The sequence below is a fragment of the Octodon degus genome, unplaced genomic scaffold (assembly GCF_000260255.1).
Source record: "Octodon degus isolate 3935 unplaced genomic scaffold, OctDeg1.0 scaffold00107, whole genome shotgun sequence".
Classification (NCBI taxonomy): Eukaryota; Metazoa; Chordata; class Mammalia; order Rodentia; family Octodontidae; genus Octodon; species Octodon degus.
The window spans coordinates 9,483,830-9,500,737 of NW_004524683.1; the positions used below are offsets into that span (position 1 = coordinate 9,483,830).

The 16,908-nt window shown below is 48.5% G+C and overlaps 1 protein-coding gene across 1 annotated transcript in view; it reads right to left on the reverse strand.

The window, feature by feature from the left end:
• Window positions 1–16,908, reverse strand: part of Rnf220 (ring finger protein 220) — a 243,958-nt gene that overhangs the window by 22,433 nt on the left and 204,617 nt on the right. The window contains exons 3-5 of the mRNA XM_004639207.2: window positions 15,655–15,787; window positions 7,088–7,133; window positions 2,497–2,598 (exon numbers count right to left, since the gene is read on the reverse strand). Coding sequence (XP_004639264.1) covers window positions 2,497–2,598; window positions 7,088–7,133; window positions 15,655–15,787 — 281 coding nt within the window. The remainder of the gene's footprint in view (window positions 1–2,496; window positions 2,599–7,087; window positions 7,134–15,654; window positions 15,788–16,908) is intronic.

The following is a 16,908-nucleotide window of genomic DNA, read 5'->3' on the forward strand; positions in this document are numbered from 1 at the left end:
TTCTTTGCCCAATAAAAGGTGGTAGAAGTAATGTTACATGAGTTATAGCTTTTAATGTCAAGAAGCCGTGCAGCTTTGGTGGGACACTTCTGAGTGACTGCCAAGTAAAGAAGTTGAGAGGCCACATGGAAAAGAACCAGGGCCAGCCTCCCAGACATGTGGAGAGGACATTGGGACTTCTCAGCCCAGCTATGTCTTAGAAAAATAAGCTGCATTAAGTGAAGAAATGCCCAGTCAACCCACAGAATCCTAAGAAATGGTAGCTTGTGTTAAGCTCACAAGTTTTGGGATATATAGCAGAAATATACCTAAACAAGTGATTAAAAACAAACAACAACAACAACAACAACAAAAAATCCCAAGTGATATGATGTAGGGTGATGGGGCAATAACAGGGACACACAAGGATCATGAGAAGAGAGCTAATCCATGAAGGCTTCTTAAAGGAGATGGCGTTGGGGGTGTTGAAAGGCAAATAGAGATTTGGTGCAGCGGGGTGAAATAATACTGTTTGAAGCAGCAACTCATGTAAAGATGAAGCAGAAGAGGAAGGGCATGTTTAGGGAGTGGATAGTATTAATTCAGTGAGCTTAGATCATGGAACTCAAGGAAGGTAGAATCAGGAATTGAAGCTGGAAATACAGGTTACAGCTAACCCACCGAAGGCCTTGGTACCATGCAAAGGAACTTGAACTTTATATTACAGGAAATCAATCTGATTTGTCCTTTAAGGAGTATTATTAGGGCCTAGAACAGGGTTTGAGTTTTAACATGGCTCTGAAGTTCTCTGGAGGGCACCTAGACCTCTAGAGGCTTCCTCATCTCAAAGTTGGCTGTTTCTAAAATGCTGCATGTGAGTTGTGTGTGTGTGTGCACGCGCATGCTCATGTGCATGTGGTCATATGTGTATACTTTTAGGGAAGTCTCTGGTGTAAGCTGTTGCTTTCCTCATATTGTAGAGAGTAAAAGAAACAAATATTTTGGGAGTAAGTATGGTAGGTCTAGGAGAACAGGCAATTTGTTGTGTTGGTTTTCCTAGTTGAACACACAGCTAGGCTGATGCTATGAATGAAGTAGGAGGCGGGGCCTCTGTAGGAGGGAGCAGAACTCTCTAGGACAGAGCTTTGTCTCCCTGAGACCAGATTCATTAGACTTAGGTCATTTCTCTACCTGGAGTCAGGGTTGTCTGGATCAGGGAGATGTCTCCCACTAACTGGACTGTCACTCTCAAAACCAAGTCTACTATAGCAGGAATCCCTTTCCAGGATTGGCACTTTGGGCCATGCAGTTTGAGTCTCACACAGGCATCCATCAAAGGAGATGCCAGTGGAGGCTGGTGTCCAGCCCACCGTTGGCATTCTCCTTTCTGAGCTCTGCACCCTGTGACAGGCTGTGACAGCTGTGAGAAAAGGGTACCTGAGCAGACACCTTTCTCTAGTTCCAAGCAAGGCCTTGTATGTGCCAGCAGAGACCCTGGCTTTCTACCCCAGCTTATTGATCCCTGCTGTTCTGCCTTTTCATATCAGACCAGGGCTGTTTCCTTTTCCACATCGGGCTCCCTGGGAAGGCCTGTTGCCATTTAGACAAATGTTCCTTGGAGCAGGGCCTTGTTTTCTTAACATCTGATGGGGATCTCAAAGGCCAGACTCTACCTCTCCTCAGATAAAAGCTTCTGGGGAGGGCCAGCCAGATAGTTCAGCAGATTAAAGTGCTTGCTTAGGCAGACACAGGGACCGGGTTTGCTCCTCAGTGCTGTGCCAGCCCCACCCCCAGGGCATGCAGAGAAGTTGATTCAGACTGGGTGTGGTGACGTGCACCTGTAATCCCAGCACTTGGGAGGCTGAAAACAGGAGGATCACTACAAGTCCAGTCTGTGCAATGAGACCCTGTATATCCTGTACTAAATACATAAAAAAAAAAAAAAAAAGCTTCTAGGGAGAGGAAGCTTGCTTTCTCCTTCCAACCACAAAGAGAGTTCATCCATAGCTCATTGTAACCCTTAGGCTCCCTTGGTGCTCTGCTGTTTTAGTATTGTATGATTACTCTCTTTCTCTTTGCCCAAGACACCCACAGGCGATGTCTGCCTCTTTATCTGGGCTGGACACCAAGGTTTGGCAGGATTGAAGGGTTACTTGCTCAAGGAATTCTGCTTTTAAAGTCTGATATCTTCAGACTTTAAACATAACCCTGGGCTATGTCTTTAGGTCTTCATAAAATAAAACAAAACAAAAACCCACAGGAGGATGGTTGCATGTTTCTGAGGTGCTTAGGGCTCAGCAAAGCCCAAGGAACTTTAGCATCTCTCATAAAATCCATTTATTGAAGGCCCTTTCCATACACCTAGGCCTTCTGAGACATAGGCCCTACAAAGACATAGAGGAAACCTAAGGCACTCTTTCCCAGGGCCCATAAGGGAGGGCAGAGTTGGCATACCTGAATACCACTGAAGTCCCACCCCACTGGATGCACTTCTCCTGGTTGCCTGCCTCTCCTCACCTGGTATCTGTCTGAGTGGTGCAGGTCATCGGTGGCAGATGAGTGTGGTGACGCTGTAGGAGACTCTCCTTCCCTCTTGATGGAAGCAGACAATAGGAGGGACTGGAAGAGGAAAGAAGACATGAGGCCTCAGACTCAGTGACATCTATGGTTAGTTCCCTGGAGTTCTCAGTCCTGTGGAGTTTGGGGAATGAGGCAGAGGAACAGAGGGGCAATTGAAGTCCTGAACGCAAGTGATGGAGGCAAGGCATGGGGGAGAGAATGGCTGATTTTAGGACTCACTAGATAACCTCTAGGAGTCAAAGCTTCCTCCACACTTGCTTTGCTTGAACTCAGCCCCTGTGGAGCACAACTCCCAGCCACTTCCAGTGGGCTCAACTATGCATGCTTCATTCTCCTAGAGAACAGACACTCTAGGACCCCTGTGAAGGGTCGGGGGAAAGCCACATACCTGCCACCCCAACCTGCCCTAATACAGGCTGATGGCAGCCCTGCAATGTAGACAGTAAATTAAATAGTATGTATGAGTTTCCTGTGTGGAGCTAGGGATGTACGCTAGGTCCATTTATCCCCATGCTGTGGCGATGACCCCAGCAAAAACCCCAACAAAACTAATCCTCCCATGTCAATCCTGCACGGCCTCTTCTACATACGCCTGCGGTTTAGATTAATAAACTGTCTGCTTTAAATTGTGTGTGAGCACCACAATTCTAAATACCATGTGGCACATTCAGTCTGAGAGCCAGCTCTTGCCAAGGCCTGTTCAGCTGCAAACTGGGGGCCTGGAGACCTGAAAACAATCCATACTTCCTCCCCCAACCTTCTCCAGCCTGCGCACAATTCCCTAGGAGTCCTCCCCAGCCTAGAAAACCATGCCAAATCGCCAGTGACAGCCCAAAGAAAGCAATTTGGGAAAGATGGAGCAGCCATTTATCCTTCATCTCCAACTGAGCCTTAGGATGTGACCCGCATGCAGTGGGCAGGCTGTACATCCTCAGCGAGGGCCAGGGAAGGACGGGGCAGATGCCAGCCTGGCTGCCGAGCTCCCTGCCTTGCCCACAACCTAGCCCATGAGCTGCAGGGGCCAGGAGGCTGCAAAGGGCCTGCAATGGGATTTTTCTGTAACTGGAAGCTCCCACTATAGCCCAGGAGAAGACCTGGTGGGTGACTCAGCCTGGGACCAGAAAGGAGGTGTTCTCAGGCAGTGTCCTGCTCTGGGCTGGACAGAGCCTAAAGAAGATGAGGAGGGGAGCAGTGCGGGGCTCCCCAGCCATGAGAAAGCTCATGCTTGTATGTTCATGCTTTCTTTTTGATCCTTCCCTCCCATGTCTTCTTCTCTCTCTCTCCTCTCTCTCTCTCTCTCTCTCTCTCTCTCTCTCTCATTCTCTCTAGGTTAGAAGCCCTGAGAGGCCTCAGCATTACACCTGGGGCAAGCAGAATAAAAAAAGGTCACTGGCGCTTTTTAAACATGGACCAAAAAGCAGTAAAATGTGTTTTGAAAAAAAAATCCCGGCATTAAATCATGACTTTTTGCCTGGCTCTTCGCCTCATTAAAAGTGGCCTTTTGGAAGGTAAAATTATCATTGTAAGCGATAAGATCTTTAAGAAAATAATTCACGGCTTCTTCACCCTTTAATATGATAGCCGCCACCGGCTAATTTTTTTCTTAATGGCAACGAGGCCATCAATCTTGTCTAAGGCCCCCTTGCCCTCTCCTCCTCCCTCCCTCCCTTTCCCTGTCCTCTCTCTCTGTTGCTTCAATCTTCGAGCTCCTGTTTTTCTCCCTATGACCTGCTTCCCTCAAGCCTAGGTCAAGGCCAAGGATATGCCAGGAACTGTTCAGCTCGGAGTATGAGCATATATCTGAATTGTGTAGCCACTGGTGATCACTGGGCCTGTGTGTGTGGCTGTGGGAATGTGCTCAAGCTTAAGACTTCCTGAGTGTGTCCCTGGATCTGGATCCAGCTGTTGATGTGGGGCTACGTATGTGGGAGCTGGGTGTGGAGGAACATTGCATCCTCTTAGAACACAGGCTCTTGTGGTGTCCAGTTCCTCAGCAATGCTTAGGTGTCACATCACTAGCCCGGAAGCTTGGTCATGACCTTTCTGCACCTCACCCTGAAATGCTGCAGGCTGGGCCAAGCTCAGCAGTGTGACTCCCTACCTCTAAATCATTTTTATTTTTTTGTACTTTTAGGGAAGGTTCTATAGGGTGTTCGTGGTCTCACTACTAGATCAAACTCATAGTGATCTGCCTGTTTACAGCCTCCCAGGAGCTGAGATTACAGGCGCGCATCACCATGCCCAGTCTTCCTACCTCTGAATCTGAGCTGCCTGGCTTCTCCACCTTTTCTCTTTAAGAGTGGGAAACCTTTGTCTCCTTAACCAGAACTGCTGCATCCAACGCTGGACCAAGTTTTCCTTCCTCCTCTCCCAGTTGGGTGCAGCTGAACAACTTCTTGAAGGAAAATGCAAAGTCCACTTCCACCTTTGCCTTCTCCTCAGTATTGGGATTGAACCAAGGTTCTTTGCACCGAGCTCTATCACCAGCTTTTATCTATCTATCTATCTATCTATCTATCTATCTATCTATCTATCTATTTATTTTTTTTTGCGAAGCCAGGGATTGAACTCAGGTGCTTGCTCTTGCCAGGCAAGTGCTTATTCAACTGAGCTATCTCCGTAGCTCCACCAGCTTTTATTTATTATTTATTTAATTTATTTTTGAGACAAGGTTTTACTAAGTCACCAAGTTGTTCAGGATGGGCTTGAACTTGTGATTCTGTTGCCTCATCCTCACAGAGTGCTGGGGTTAAGGTATATGTATGGCATCATGCATCATGCCTGGCTAGTCTGCCCTGTTTTTTTTTTTTTTTTTAATGTATTTGTTACAGGGTCTCACTATGCAGCTTAGACTCATAGTGATCTTCCAGAGCCTCCCCAGCTCTGGGATTATAGGTGTTCACCACCACACCCTATCCTGGTGGCTGGATTGGTATATCCGGGTGGGGCCAGCACAGCATGTGGTACCAGGGATCAAACCTGGGTCCTTGTGCTTACCTAGGCAGATATTTAGACTGCTGAGCTATCTCCGCAGCCCCTGCCCCTGTTAAAGAACGTATAATAGTTGGGTCAACCCTGTAGAAATGATATCTGTCACCATAGCTCCTTTTCCTAAGCCATCCTTTCAGAAGTCACCAGCAATTTTCAGCCTTCCAAGTATAGTGGGTCCCTTCACCAGCCTTTATCTGTTGAATTGCTGACCACTCCATATGTTTCAAAACCTTTCCTTAACTTCTGGAATACCATGCTCTTCTGTAACCATTCTAATTCATGGACTATCCTTTTTCTGTCCTTCATGGCCTCCAGGACCTTATCTTGACTATAAATGCAAGAGTCCCTGAGATTCTTATTTTATTTTATTTATTTTTTTTTAAATTTATTTATTTATTTATTTATTTATTTAGTGTGTGGCCAGCTCAGCCCACCAGGGGGCGGGGCTGGCTGGCATGTGTTGCTGGGGGATTGAACCGCGGTCCCTGTGCTTTGCTTGGCTTAGTTTGTTCTAAGTAGGTGCTTTAGACCACTGAGCCATCTCACCAGCCCCAGGGATTTGTTCTTTTTTTTTTTTTTTTGTGGTACCAGGGATTGAACTCAGGACCCTGCGCTTGCCAGGCAAGCACTTATTCAACTGAGCTATCTCCCTGGCCCTGAGATTCTTATTTTAGTGTTTGCTCTCATCTTCCGCTGTACTGGTCCTCACTGACTTTATTTCCTAAGCTTCAATACCTTCTCTTGGCTCCCCATAACATATACTGAGGAGTTGCTGTGAGAGCTTATTAGAGGGTCACTTTGTGCTGGGGGGTGGGCAGGGGATACTCGGGAAGTAAAGGTCTAGTCTTCCTCTGCAGGTTTCTTTGTCCTCAAAATCATCACCTTTGAGGAAGCAGCACCATCAACCTCTGTGGCAAGTAGGTGAGTTCTTGGTATAAATTATGTCATTGTGCTAGGGTCTCTGTGACCCCACCTTTGTGCCAGATACTTGTTCTTTATCTTTCCTTTCTTCACCTGATGCTTTCAAGTTTTTCTACAATAGTGTTTGTTCAAGGGATAAATTGACTCCCTACCCTGATGGACCCAGCATCTTCTCTGGTTCCTTATTGTCCATACATATACACACACAAAACAAACAAACAAACAAACAACAAAAGACTCCTGTCTTCTGAGGCCCTGAACTGTCTGGCTTGACTGAATTTCTGTTTACTTTTTCACATTTTATACTTCACCTTCCTCCCAAGTTCCCCAGCCTTAGGGTCTGGGTTGTCCCCATTCCCAGGCTGCTCTTCACCTTCGCCCTCATTCTAACTTGAAGAGGAGGAAGTCAGATGAGCATATGGCCACATTCACACACAGACCACACACATGGACACATGCACAGGTATACAGACACAAACACATGGAGCAGCCGTAGGCCTCGGGCTGATGTGTAAGCCCTGGAGACAGCTGGTAATCCAGGAAGTATTCCCTTTTTTCAGGAGAATCCAAGTCTAGCTTAGGATGGGCAGGAGAAAAAATATAATTGGCCACCTACCTTGGGGGTGCCTGGAGTCATGGCATCCTTCAGAAGGGAATTCTTGCTGCCAAGAAAGAAGAGAACAGGATGATCATTCTACCTGCTGCTCGGGGCATGCAAGGGTAGAGTAGCAAGAAGACCACAAGGAGAAGGCATAGCCAGCTTAGCCCAGCCCAGCCCAGCCCAGACAGTTCATAGAGGTCCACCCCATCCATTTGGTCCAGTAGCCAACCCTAACTCAGCCTCTGTCAGGGGCCAAGAGCCAAGCTCTCCACTGGGAGGGGAATGTAGATGCCAAGTATGAATCTGGGGAGGTAGACTTTACCTCACTCTTAGGATCAGTCCTGGTGATTCTGCCTGTCCTTGAGGCTCCCTGCTCTCACCCTCCAGGCTGTCTCCAGCCTACTCTTAGCTCCTGTGGGATTGGGGTGATGGAGCTGACATGGCTCATGTCAATTCTCCCTCCAACATGCTGCAAACTGTGTTAGGCCAGGAATGATCTCCCCCTGATTCAATTTGTCAGTCCCAGGCCCTCCAGCATTGGGCTCGGCAGGCGGGCGGGAGCTGGGCCCTGAAATATGGTGGGCAGCTCAGAGCAGGCGGGGGGCCGGGGTGGGAGGTGATGGATGGGCTGTGGGGGAGGCAAGGACTGTGTTTAATAACAAAATTGGTATGCAAGGCCACATCCCATGCTAAGCATGAGTGATCCAGAGCCACAAAGTATTACAAATCCCTGCTAAACAGATGCTGACAATGGAACAAGACGTATCAAATCAGATCCACTTCAGAAACATTAATATCCCTGTTCCTGTCCCTCCCTGCCTGCTGCCTTCACTATGCTTGCTGCACCTGTGCTCACACATTTGCACATGTGTGTGCATGCTCATGCATGCACACGTAAACACACAGATACATGCATACAGAGGTGCTGGATATGTGTGGAGGAAGATACATTTTCCCACACAGGCACACAAATAAAGTATATGTGTGGAGCGTGCCCACAGAATGTATAAAAGATGCAGATGTGCACACACCCAAGGCAGAATATATGGAGCATATCCAGGCTTACAAGGTGTATTCACCGCAAACACTTGCAGATGTCCTGAAGCACCTATAGGTGCCAGACATAGGTACACTCAACATGTAAGAAGCATATGAAGATTTGTCCTCATGTTGGCAGTGTGTGTGTGTTTACTTTCCCAGGGAAACTGGCAATATCTATATATCTATTTTTTTGTGGTGCTGGGCTCAAACCCAGAACCTCAGATGTGCTAGGCAAACACTTCACCACTGGGCTATATACCCCTTCCCCTACAGATATTTTCAGTTGTTGGAACTTTGGCAGGAGAGAGGGCTTGCTACCGGCATGAGTCTTAGATGGCCCCTTTCGCACAACACAGAATCATCTGACCTAAAAACATCAGTGGTGCAGAGGCTGGGAAGCCCTGGTGTAAAGGCAGATACATATCCACAGGCTATAATTTTGCCAACAGGCACACATACATGCAGTCACAGACATGCAGACAGATGCACAGGGCCACAGGGTCATGTTCCCAGAGACATGGCCATAAAGACAAATTCATAATAGCCACACAGATGGGATGAAGAGCCACACATGCACACAAGCCCACATAAACATACATAGATACAGGCACCAACATACACCCAGATACACACAGTATAGATGGAGTCACCTTGGTACACATCACATGAACACACATGCCTTACAGTGCAGAGGTTACTAGGCCCAGCAGCAGGGCGAGGTCAGGTCTGAGGGTAAAAACAGAGCTGTCTCCCAGTGTGATCACATGACAGGAACATCACAGACTAGGAAGGACAGCCAGAACAGGTTCTGCTTGATGACATTTTGTTCATAAACGGTCCCTGCTCTGCCCTCATGGATGCATTGAGGATACAGGAGAAACTGAACTGCTCTGGAGGAGCCACTGGTTGGTGAGTTCATGACTGCTGTTATTCTGTCACCATTCCACCTACAAAATGAGGCACCTATTCTCAGCTGCTCCTGTGCAGAGCCCGCTCCTTATGGTGCTCAGTAAGGTGGGATCCAGAAAAAAAAATGAGACTGCTATTGTATATACTGTTCTCACCAGGCCCTTCTCCAAAGTGAGATGTATTATCTAATTAGATCAGGTGAAAATAGAAAAAAAAAGATTATTGTTGTATCCACTATATATGACAGACACAGGGTTTGTGTGTGTTATCTCACTGAATCATTGCAAAAATTATACAAAATTGACTAACAGGTTAAGAATAGATTGTATTCCCACAGTCTGTGGAGGGTCTGGGATATGAGTTTGGATCTAAACAAAGCCCAATATATATGGTCTCAGTGTATTGCCTGGGCTGATCTTGAAATCCCAGACTCGAATGATCCTCCTGCATCAGCTTTCCAACTAGTTGGGACTATGGGTGTACCACACCACACACACCTAGCTCATAGTGCTAGGTAATTGTGGTGCTCAGTAAGGTGGGATCCAGAAAAACAAAACGAGGCTGCTATTGTATATATTGTTCTCACCAGGCCCTGCTCCAAAGTGAGATAATTGCTTATGCATCCTCCCTAGAGATGCTCAGGGCTTAGGCTTCAGGACAGAACTTGTTCTCTTTCTTCCCTTTCTTCTCTGTGACTTTGGAGAGGGTTTTACTGACCCTGGCTTTACTCTGTGGTGCTGCTGAATAGAATGAGGCCCTTCAGGGTCAGATCCAGCCTCTCACCTGGCAAAGCCCATCATCTAGATCTTTCGCTTTCTTTTTTTTGGTACTGAGAATCGAACTCAAGACCTTGCCCTTGCGAGGCAGATGCTTATACCACTGAGCTATATTCCTGGCCCACTCTTCCTAGCAATGTTCTTTTTCCCCTTGTGCGAAAAGAGTACAGTGGCTGACTCACTCCCTTACCCTGAGCCAGGGTTCCTCCCTGCACTTCCTTCACCAACCTCACAGCTCTAAGTTGCTTTGGTCTTCCAGAGTCTGGAGAGCCTGGTGAGAAGCTGTCTTGGAACAGGGAGGTCTGAGCCATCCTGTCCGCAGCCTGGCTCCACCCAGCCCATCAGCTTTGCCTTCTGTCCCTCCCTGTTTCCACAGCCCGCCCTCAACGATTCCCTCCCTTGCTCAGTCACTCGCTGCCTAGTGATCCATGGGTTTTAAATTATAACTGGGACCCAGGAAATGCGTTCCTAAGTACAATATTCATGGGCTGGGCTGACACTTTTAATTAAGGTGATTTACACTGAATTATCCTTGGAAATAAAGAAATGGTGCACTGCCGGGGAATAAACCATCATTACCAGCCGCCTTTGTAAGTTACACTTCGTTTTAATCTATTTGGGGAATTGTTTATCTAGTTCATTACCCAACCAAACACCGAGGCCGGCCTTAAATAAGGCTTAAGTGGGGGTGGGGGCACTGACATCTCCACACCCCGCCTCTCTAGAATCACCCAGCCTCCCCTTGGTTTCTTTCAGCCCCTTTAAAGCACTGTCCAGAGAGCAGGCTTCCCAGTGCAGAAGCTGGCTCTCTTAGGGCTCTGGAAGCCTCTTGGAGGAGCCCTCAGCCAGGCCTGGGCAAACTAGGCCCACTTTCAGCTCTGTACAAATTCTGTGTTCAAGGCTCTGTCTTCTTTCTGGATGGAAATTCCAGCCTAAGGGCCATAGAGAGGGGTGGGGCCATCACCTGCCACTTGCCTTTCCATCTTTGGCCCCTATCTGTGTCCCTATTTGTCTCTCTTTGTACTCATCCAGTCCCTACCCCTTTACCATCCTAGAAGTGTCTTGGGCTCAGCTTGCCCAGAGCCTTGCCCACTGTCCCTTCTTGCCTTCTGCACTTACCTCTCTGCCACCTCCACTCTCCCCATCATCCAAGTCAGACAATGCCTTTTTAGGAAGTATTCCAGCTAAGTCCCCTGCCCCCCCCCCCATCATTCTTGCTTCAGCATCTTTATTGTCCTTGCCATTCCTGCACTGTGTCTGCTCTTAGTTTGCTCTCTACCTGGCCTCTAAGCCCTTCTTCTCTAGCTCATCTTGCCCTGGTGGTGCTTCATCCTGACTCGATACTGTTCTTACCCCTCTGCGTCTAGGATCCCCTCCAGCAGGCAAGGCCTCCCAGGGACTGTCTTTTGCTCTTTCTGTTCTTGTTGGCCAGGTCTTGGCATCTCAGGGAGCCCTGGTGGGCAGCACTGAGAAGGAGAAAGACAGGGTGGGATTTGTGGGCATTGTCTTTGATCTCAAATGTGAAAGCTTTGAAAGCCAAGAGTGCCTTGTCAGGCACAGCTCCTGGTCTCTTCCTGTGGAGGCCTTGGTGGCCATGTACCTGTGGGAACACATGTGGTAGGAAGGCAGCTTTCAGGGTACGTGTGTGTAAGTGCATCCTTGGGGGGGAGGGAGGCAGTGCACACCTGTGTCTGTGGAAACCAAGCTCCCTAGCTTGGGGCTGGAAGGCCCCTCCTTCTCTGTGGGCCCTTCGATGTGTTCCAGATAGCAGCTTGTTCCCAGGCACCACTCGGTGCTGCTGGGTGAAAGAGGTAGAAGGCAAAACGGGTCCACCCAGAAAGCTCCTCAAGCAGAACCGCAGGAGGGAAGCACCAGGCTGACAGAGGGCAGCATCCCAGGCTCAGGAGTATCTGGTTTAGGATGGAGACAGAGCCCAGAAAGGTGATAAGAAAGGAGGGGAGATGCTAGCAGGGTCAACCAGGGAGAGGAGCAGGGAGAGCAGGAGCCTAGCAGGCAGCTAGGGAGGGGAGGATTGGAGCACTAGGGAGAAGGCCACGGACCAAGGACGGGGATGCCCACGTTTTGTTTCTGCCCTTCTGTGCGACTTAGTTTCCCCATCTGTGAAATGGCCAGTCCAAAGTCCCATTCTGTTCAGGGTCCTGATGGCAGGAGAAAACGGGCATATCTAAGCAGTCCTGGGCTCCTCTTTTTTCAGCCTCCTCTGCAGACCTCCTGCTGTCCCGAAGCCAGCGGGGGAGGGGAGTGGTAAAGCAGGGTTGGGGTGGGTGGTGGTGGGGGTTGGAGGGGTGGAGGGACTGCGAGGACAGCGAGGCTGTCTCCCCCACCCCCAGCCCGGGGGAGCAGAGCTCCTCGGGAATTTATCACGCACCCAATTACAATGTTAATTGGCAAGTTCCTGAAATCAATTAATTCGCAAATTTTTTCCAATTAAAAATCCAGATAAATCACAGGGCAGCGTCCGGCCTGCAGTGGGTGGGCGCGGCTGCCCTTGAACGCCTTTGCCGGCCAGGCGCTGTCAGCCGGGGCGCGGGGGCCCAGACAGATAAAACCATCGACCCGTCGCCGCCAGCTTTGGCTGTATCGATCTGACGGGATTTCACTTGCTGTGCAGATCCCGCCGTCCGGCTGTCAGACACTCGGGGTGGGGGCGTGCCGGGTGCAGGGCGTGTGCGTGTGGGGCGCGAGGGCGTAGGGGGTGCGGGGACTACAGGACAGACGCAGGGTACAAGACAGCTGGGAGGGCAGGGAGAGGGCGGGGCACTGGGCGGTCTCAGTGCGGAAGAGCGAGCTCCAAGATAGAAGAGAAGGGACTGTGCGCGGGTAGTGGGTGGGGCTGGAGCAACGAGGGTGTCCCAGGCAGGACAAGTGTGGGTCCCCACCAGTGAGGCAGAGCGATCCGGCCCTCAGGGACCTCAGGGCACTTGGCCAGTACAAAACTCTGCAGGTCTCCACCTCTGCCTGTTTTCTGTTCCGCTTGAGAAGTCCTTTGTTGGGAGCAAGTTACACAGAACTCCTGGATAGGCAAGGTGTGGCACGCGACAGCAGAGGTTTCTTTCATTCTCTGCTCTTGGCAAGTCAGGGCCCGGTGCGTAGATGGAGGGATTAAGAGGACTGGCTCTGGAGTTGAACCGCTTGAGTTTGAATCTTGATTGTTAACACTTACACGAGGACGCATTGTTACAGTGTTACTTAACTCTTCTGTGGCCATTTCTTCATCTGTGAAAGGGGGTTAATCATTACAGTCATGTACCACACAATAAAGATTTTGGCAACAGTGGACAATGTATAGGGCAACGGTCCCATATGATTATATTGCCTAACGACAGTGTAGCCACTTTACGGTTTTTTATTTTGAGATAATGTCTCATTGTGTAGTCTAGGCTGGATTTTTTTTTTTTTTTTTTTTTTTTTTTTGTGATACTGGGGATTGAACTCAGGACCCTGCAATTGCCAGGCAAGTGTTTATCCTACTGAGCTATCTCCCCGGCCCTAGGCTGGATTTGAATTCATTATGTAGTCCAGGCTGAACACAAACTCCAGATCCTCCTGCCTAGGCTCTTGAGTGCTAGGATTACAAGTGTGTATCACCATGCTTAGTCATCATCCTAGTTTGTGTAAGCACACTGCATAATGTTCATTTGACAAAATCATCCAAGGATGAATTTTTCAGCATGTATCTCCATCACCAATTAACATGTAACTGCACCACCTACCTTAGAGGGATGTAATGAATTTTTAAAAATCTTTTGTTTGGTACAGGGTATCACTGTGCAGCTCAGACTCATAGTGATCCTTCTGTCTCAGCCTCCCCAGTGCTGAGATTACAGGTGTGTGCCACCATGCCTGGTTTTGGTGGCTGGCTCAGTGCAGGGTTGGTACAGCATGTGGTACCAGGGATCAAACCCAGGTTCTTGCGCTTTCCAGGCAGGCGCTTAGACCGCTGGGCTATCTCCCCAGCTGTAATGATTAAATAAATTAATGCAGTGTAAAATATTTAGCAACAGTGTTTATTTTTTAAATTTTATTTATTTATGTGTGTGTGTGTGTGTGTGTGTGTGTGTGTGTGGCCAGCTCAGCCCACCAGGGGGCAGGGCTGGCTGGCATGTGGTGCTGGGGGATTGAACCGTGGTCCCTGTACTTTGCTAAGCTTGTTCTAAGCAGGTGCTTATGAACCGTGGTCCCTGTACTTTGCTAAGCTTGTTCTAAGCAGGTGCTTTAGACCACTAAGCCATCTCACCAGCCCCAGCAACAGTGTTTAATAAAGCTTATTAGTTACCATTGATATAGTCTTTTGCTGAGGTTTTAAGGTATTTCTACAAATCTTTTTGCTACTATTCTCATTCAAGAGGCAAAGCTTACAAAGCTTGATTCCTCCTTGAGGAGAGGAGAGGCTAGACTTGATGACTTGTTTCTAATGAATAGCCTAGGGTGTAGGCAAAGCAGTACTGTATGACTTCCTACACTAAGAAAAGCATGGTGGCTTCCTCCTTAGTCTCTCTAAGATCACACGCTTGTGGGAGGTCATCTGCCATGTTAGAGGGAAGCTCAGGCAGCCTTGAAGAAACCCATATGTAGAGGAACTGAGGTCTCCTGCAAACAGCCATGTGAAGGGAGGCTTCATGGAAGCATGCTGCAGTCCCACACAGACCTACAGTAGGAGCCTGCACTCTGCACTAACATTTTGATTGCAGCCTCATGAGAGACCCTGAACCAGGAGCCACAACTATCTGTGGCCATCCAGTTAGGTTGATCTGGGATTGGTGACCCACAGAAACTGAGATAATAAATTTTTTTTAAACCACTAGGTTGTAGGGTAATTTGTTAACACTGCAATATATGATGAGTACTTTTTCATTCACCATTCAGCCATCAGGACACCTTCTCTGCTCTGTGCTGGGCTTGGGGCCTCCTAGACACTCCCAGAGCTCCAGTTCTCCCCATGAAGTAGCTTCTATTCCTTGAGGTTTATATTCCTGACCTTCTGTATTCTTGTGGTATAAACTTCCTGAATGGGACTATTTCAGATCCCTGTACCCTGGCAGGTGGCTAACTGAGAGGTAGCAGGTAGAGGGTCATTCAGGTCTGATGACTTAAACTGAATGAGGGGTAGGTCTGGAGTGGGAAGCAGACCATTCACTGTGGCTAACTATAGTTCCCAGAGGTGGCTGTGGTCATCTCTTCTACCCATGTGATTGTTTACCATATGACTTCAACACTCCTCCCATCAAAAGGAGTATATGTTTCCCTAACCTTGAATCTGGGCAAATTATTACTGTCTTGATCAATAGAATACAGTGGAAGTGACATTAAATGACTTCTGAGGTCAGGTTACAAAGGGTGATCCAGCTCCCTTCTTGCTGGTTGGAACATTTGTTTTTGGAGCCCTGATCTGCCATGTATGATGCTCAACTACCCTAAGACTACCAAGTCACAAGGAAGCCCAGGCCACATGGAAAAGTTCTTGCAGGTACTTTGGCCCCACCTGCATCTGAGGTCCCAGCTGACAGCCAGGACCTAGCACCAGGTGCATGATTGAAGGAACTTTCTGGATGGTTCTAGCTCCTAGCCCCTGTGTCTTCCCGGTTGAGTCCCCTGATATCTGGAGTAGATACGGCCAGCCCTCTGTGCCTGAGTATCTGATCCAAGACCGCATGAGTGCTGGGGTCACTTTCATTTTATAAAATACATCAAGAAGAGAATGGAGGATCTGAGGGTTGAAAGTGGTGGGGAATGGCAGGAAGATCCTGGCTTCTCCCTAGTGGCTGGTGTAATCCTGAGACCTCGCAGCTAGGAGCCCCAGTGCGATCTCCAACAGGCTCCATGAGAATGGCCTACCTGGTGGGTAATTGGGCCAGTTGCTCCAGTTCCTGTTCCATGTGTTCCTGCAACTCACTGGGCCTCAGCAGGACTTGGCAGATGGGGCAGATCGGAGCTTGGCTGTCAAACAATGCTGCTGCTTTCTTCTTACCTGGTGAGGGAAGAACAGGCACATGTGAGCAATACGGGTCTCTATCCCAAGCCTGCTGCTACTGAGACTCAGAGGCTGAGAGCCCAGGAGCATCACTGTTTCAGAGCTCCTAAGGCTGGGACCATAAATGGGGCCTTCTGAGCCTGCTGCCCATCTTGGAAATCTACCAAGAGACAGTAAGGGTTTTTTTGTTTTCTTTTAGTACCAGGGATTGAACTCGGGACCCTGTACTTGCCAGGCAAGTGCTTATGCCACTGAGTTATTCTCCCAGCCTCAAACCTGGAGCATTCAGGCCTTGACCACCCCATTTCACACGTATTTAATCATAGCATCACCAAGAAGATTGAGTGCCCCTCCCCCGTCCCTCTCCTTGTCTGCTTTTACATTCTTCAGATTTAGAGAAGGAAGGCAAGGGAGGAGGAAGGGAATTCAGTGCAGCAGTCATTCAGCAAACATCCTCTCATGCTTACTCTGAGTCAGGTATAGAACTGTGCAGAGCCGTGGTATTCTATTATGGAATCAGATCTGATTTCTATCCTCAAGGACCTTGTGGTTGAATGAGTGGGAAGGATCAACATGGACTACATTACCTCCAGGATCATGATCTTTCTTTTTCTCCCCTTCCCAAGCCTCTGTTCTCAGCCTCTGCTCTCATTTTGTACGCTGGATGATCGTGTTCATTTTACGGCCCTAAGTCCCACCCACCCATGTCTTACTGACAGTGACTGTGTTTCTACTCTGGATCCTTCCAACTCCTATATCCAAGTGTCTAATGGGCATCAGTGCCTGAATTTCTTTTTTAAATTTTTTGTATTTAGGACAGGGTCCATAGAGTCTCACTATGTAGCTCGGACTTGTAGTGACTCTCCTGTTTTCAGCCTCCTAAATGCTGGGATTACAGATGCGCACCACCACTTCCAGTCTCAGTTGCTGTCTCAGTGTGCCCCAGGGGTGGGGCTGGCATAGCACACCAGGGATTGAACCCTGGGTTCTGCCTAAGCAGGCACTTTAGTCCACTGAGCTATCTGGCCAGTCTTTTTTTTTTTTAATAATGCAGCTTCTTCTTCTTCTTCTTCTTCTTCTTCTTCTTCTTCTTCTTCTTCTTCTTCTTCTTCTTCTTC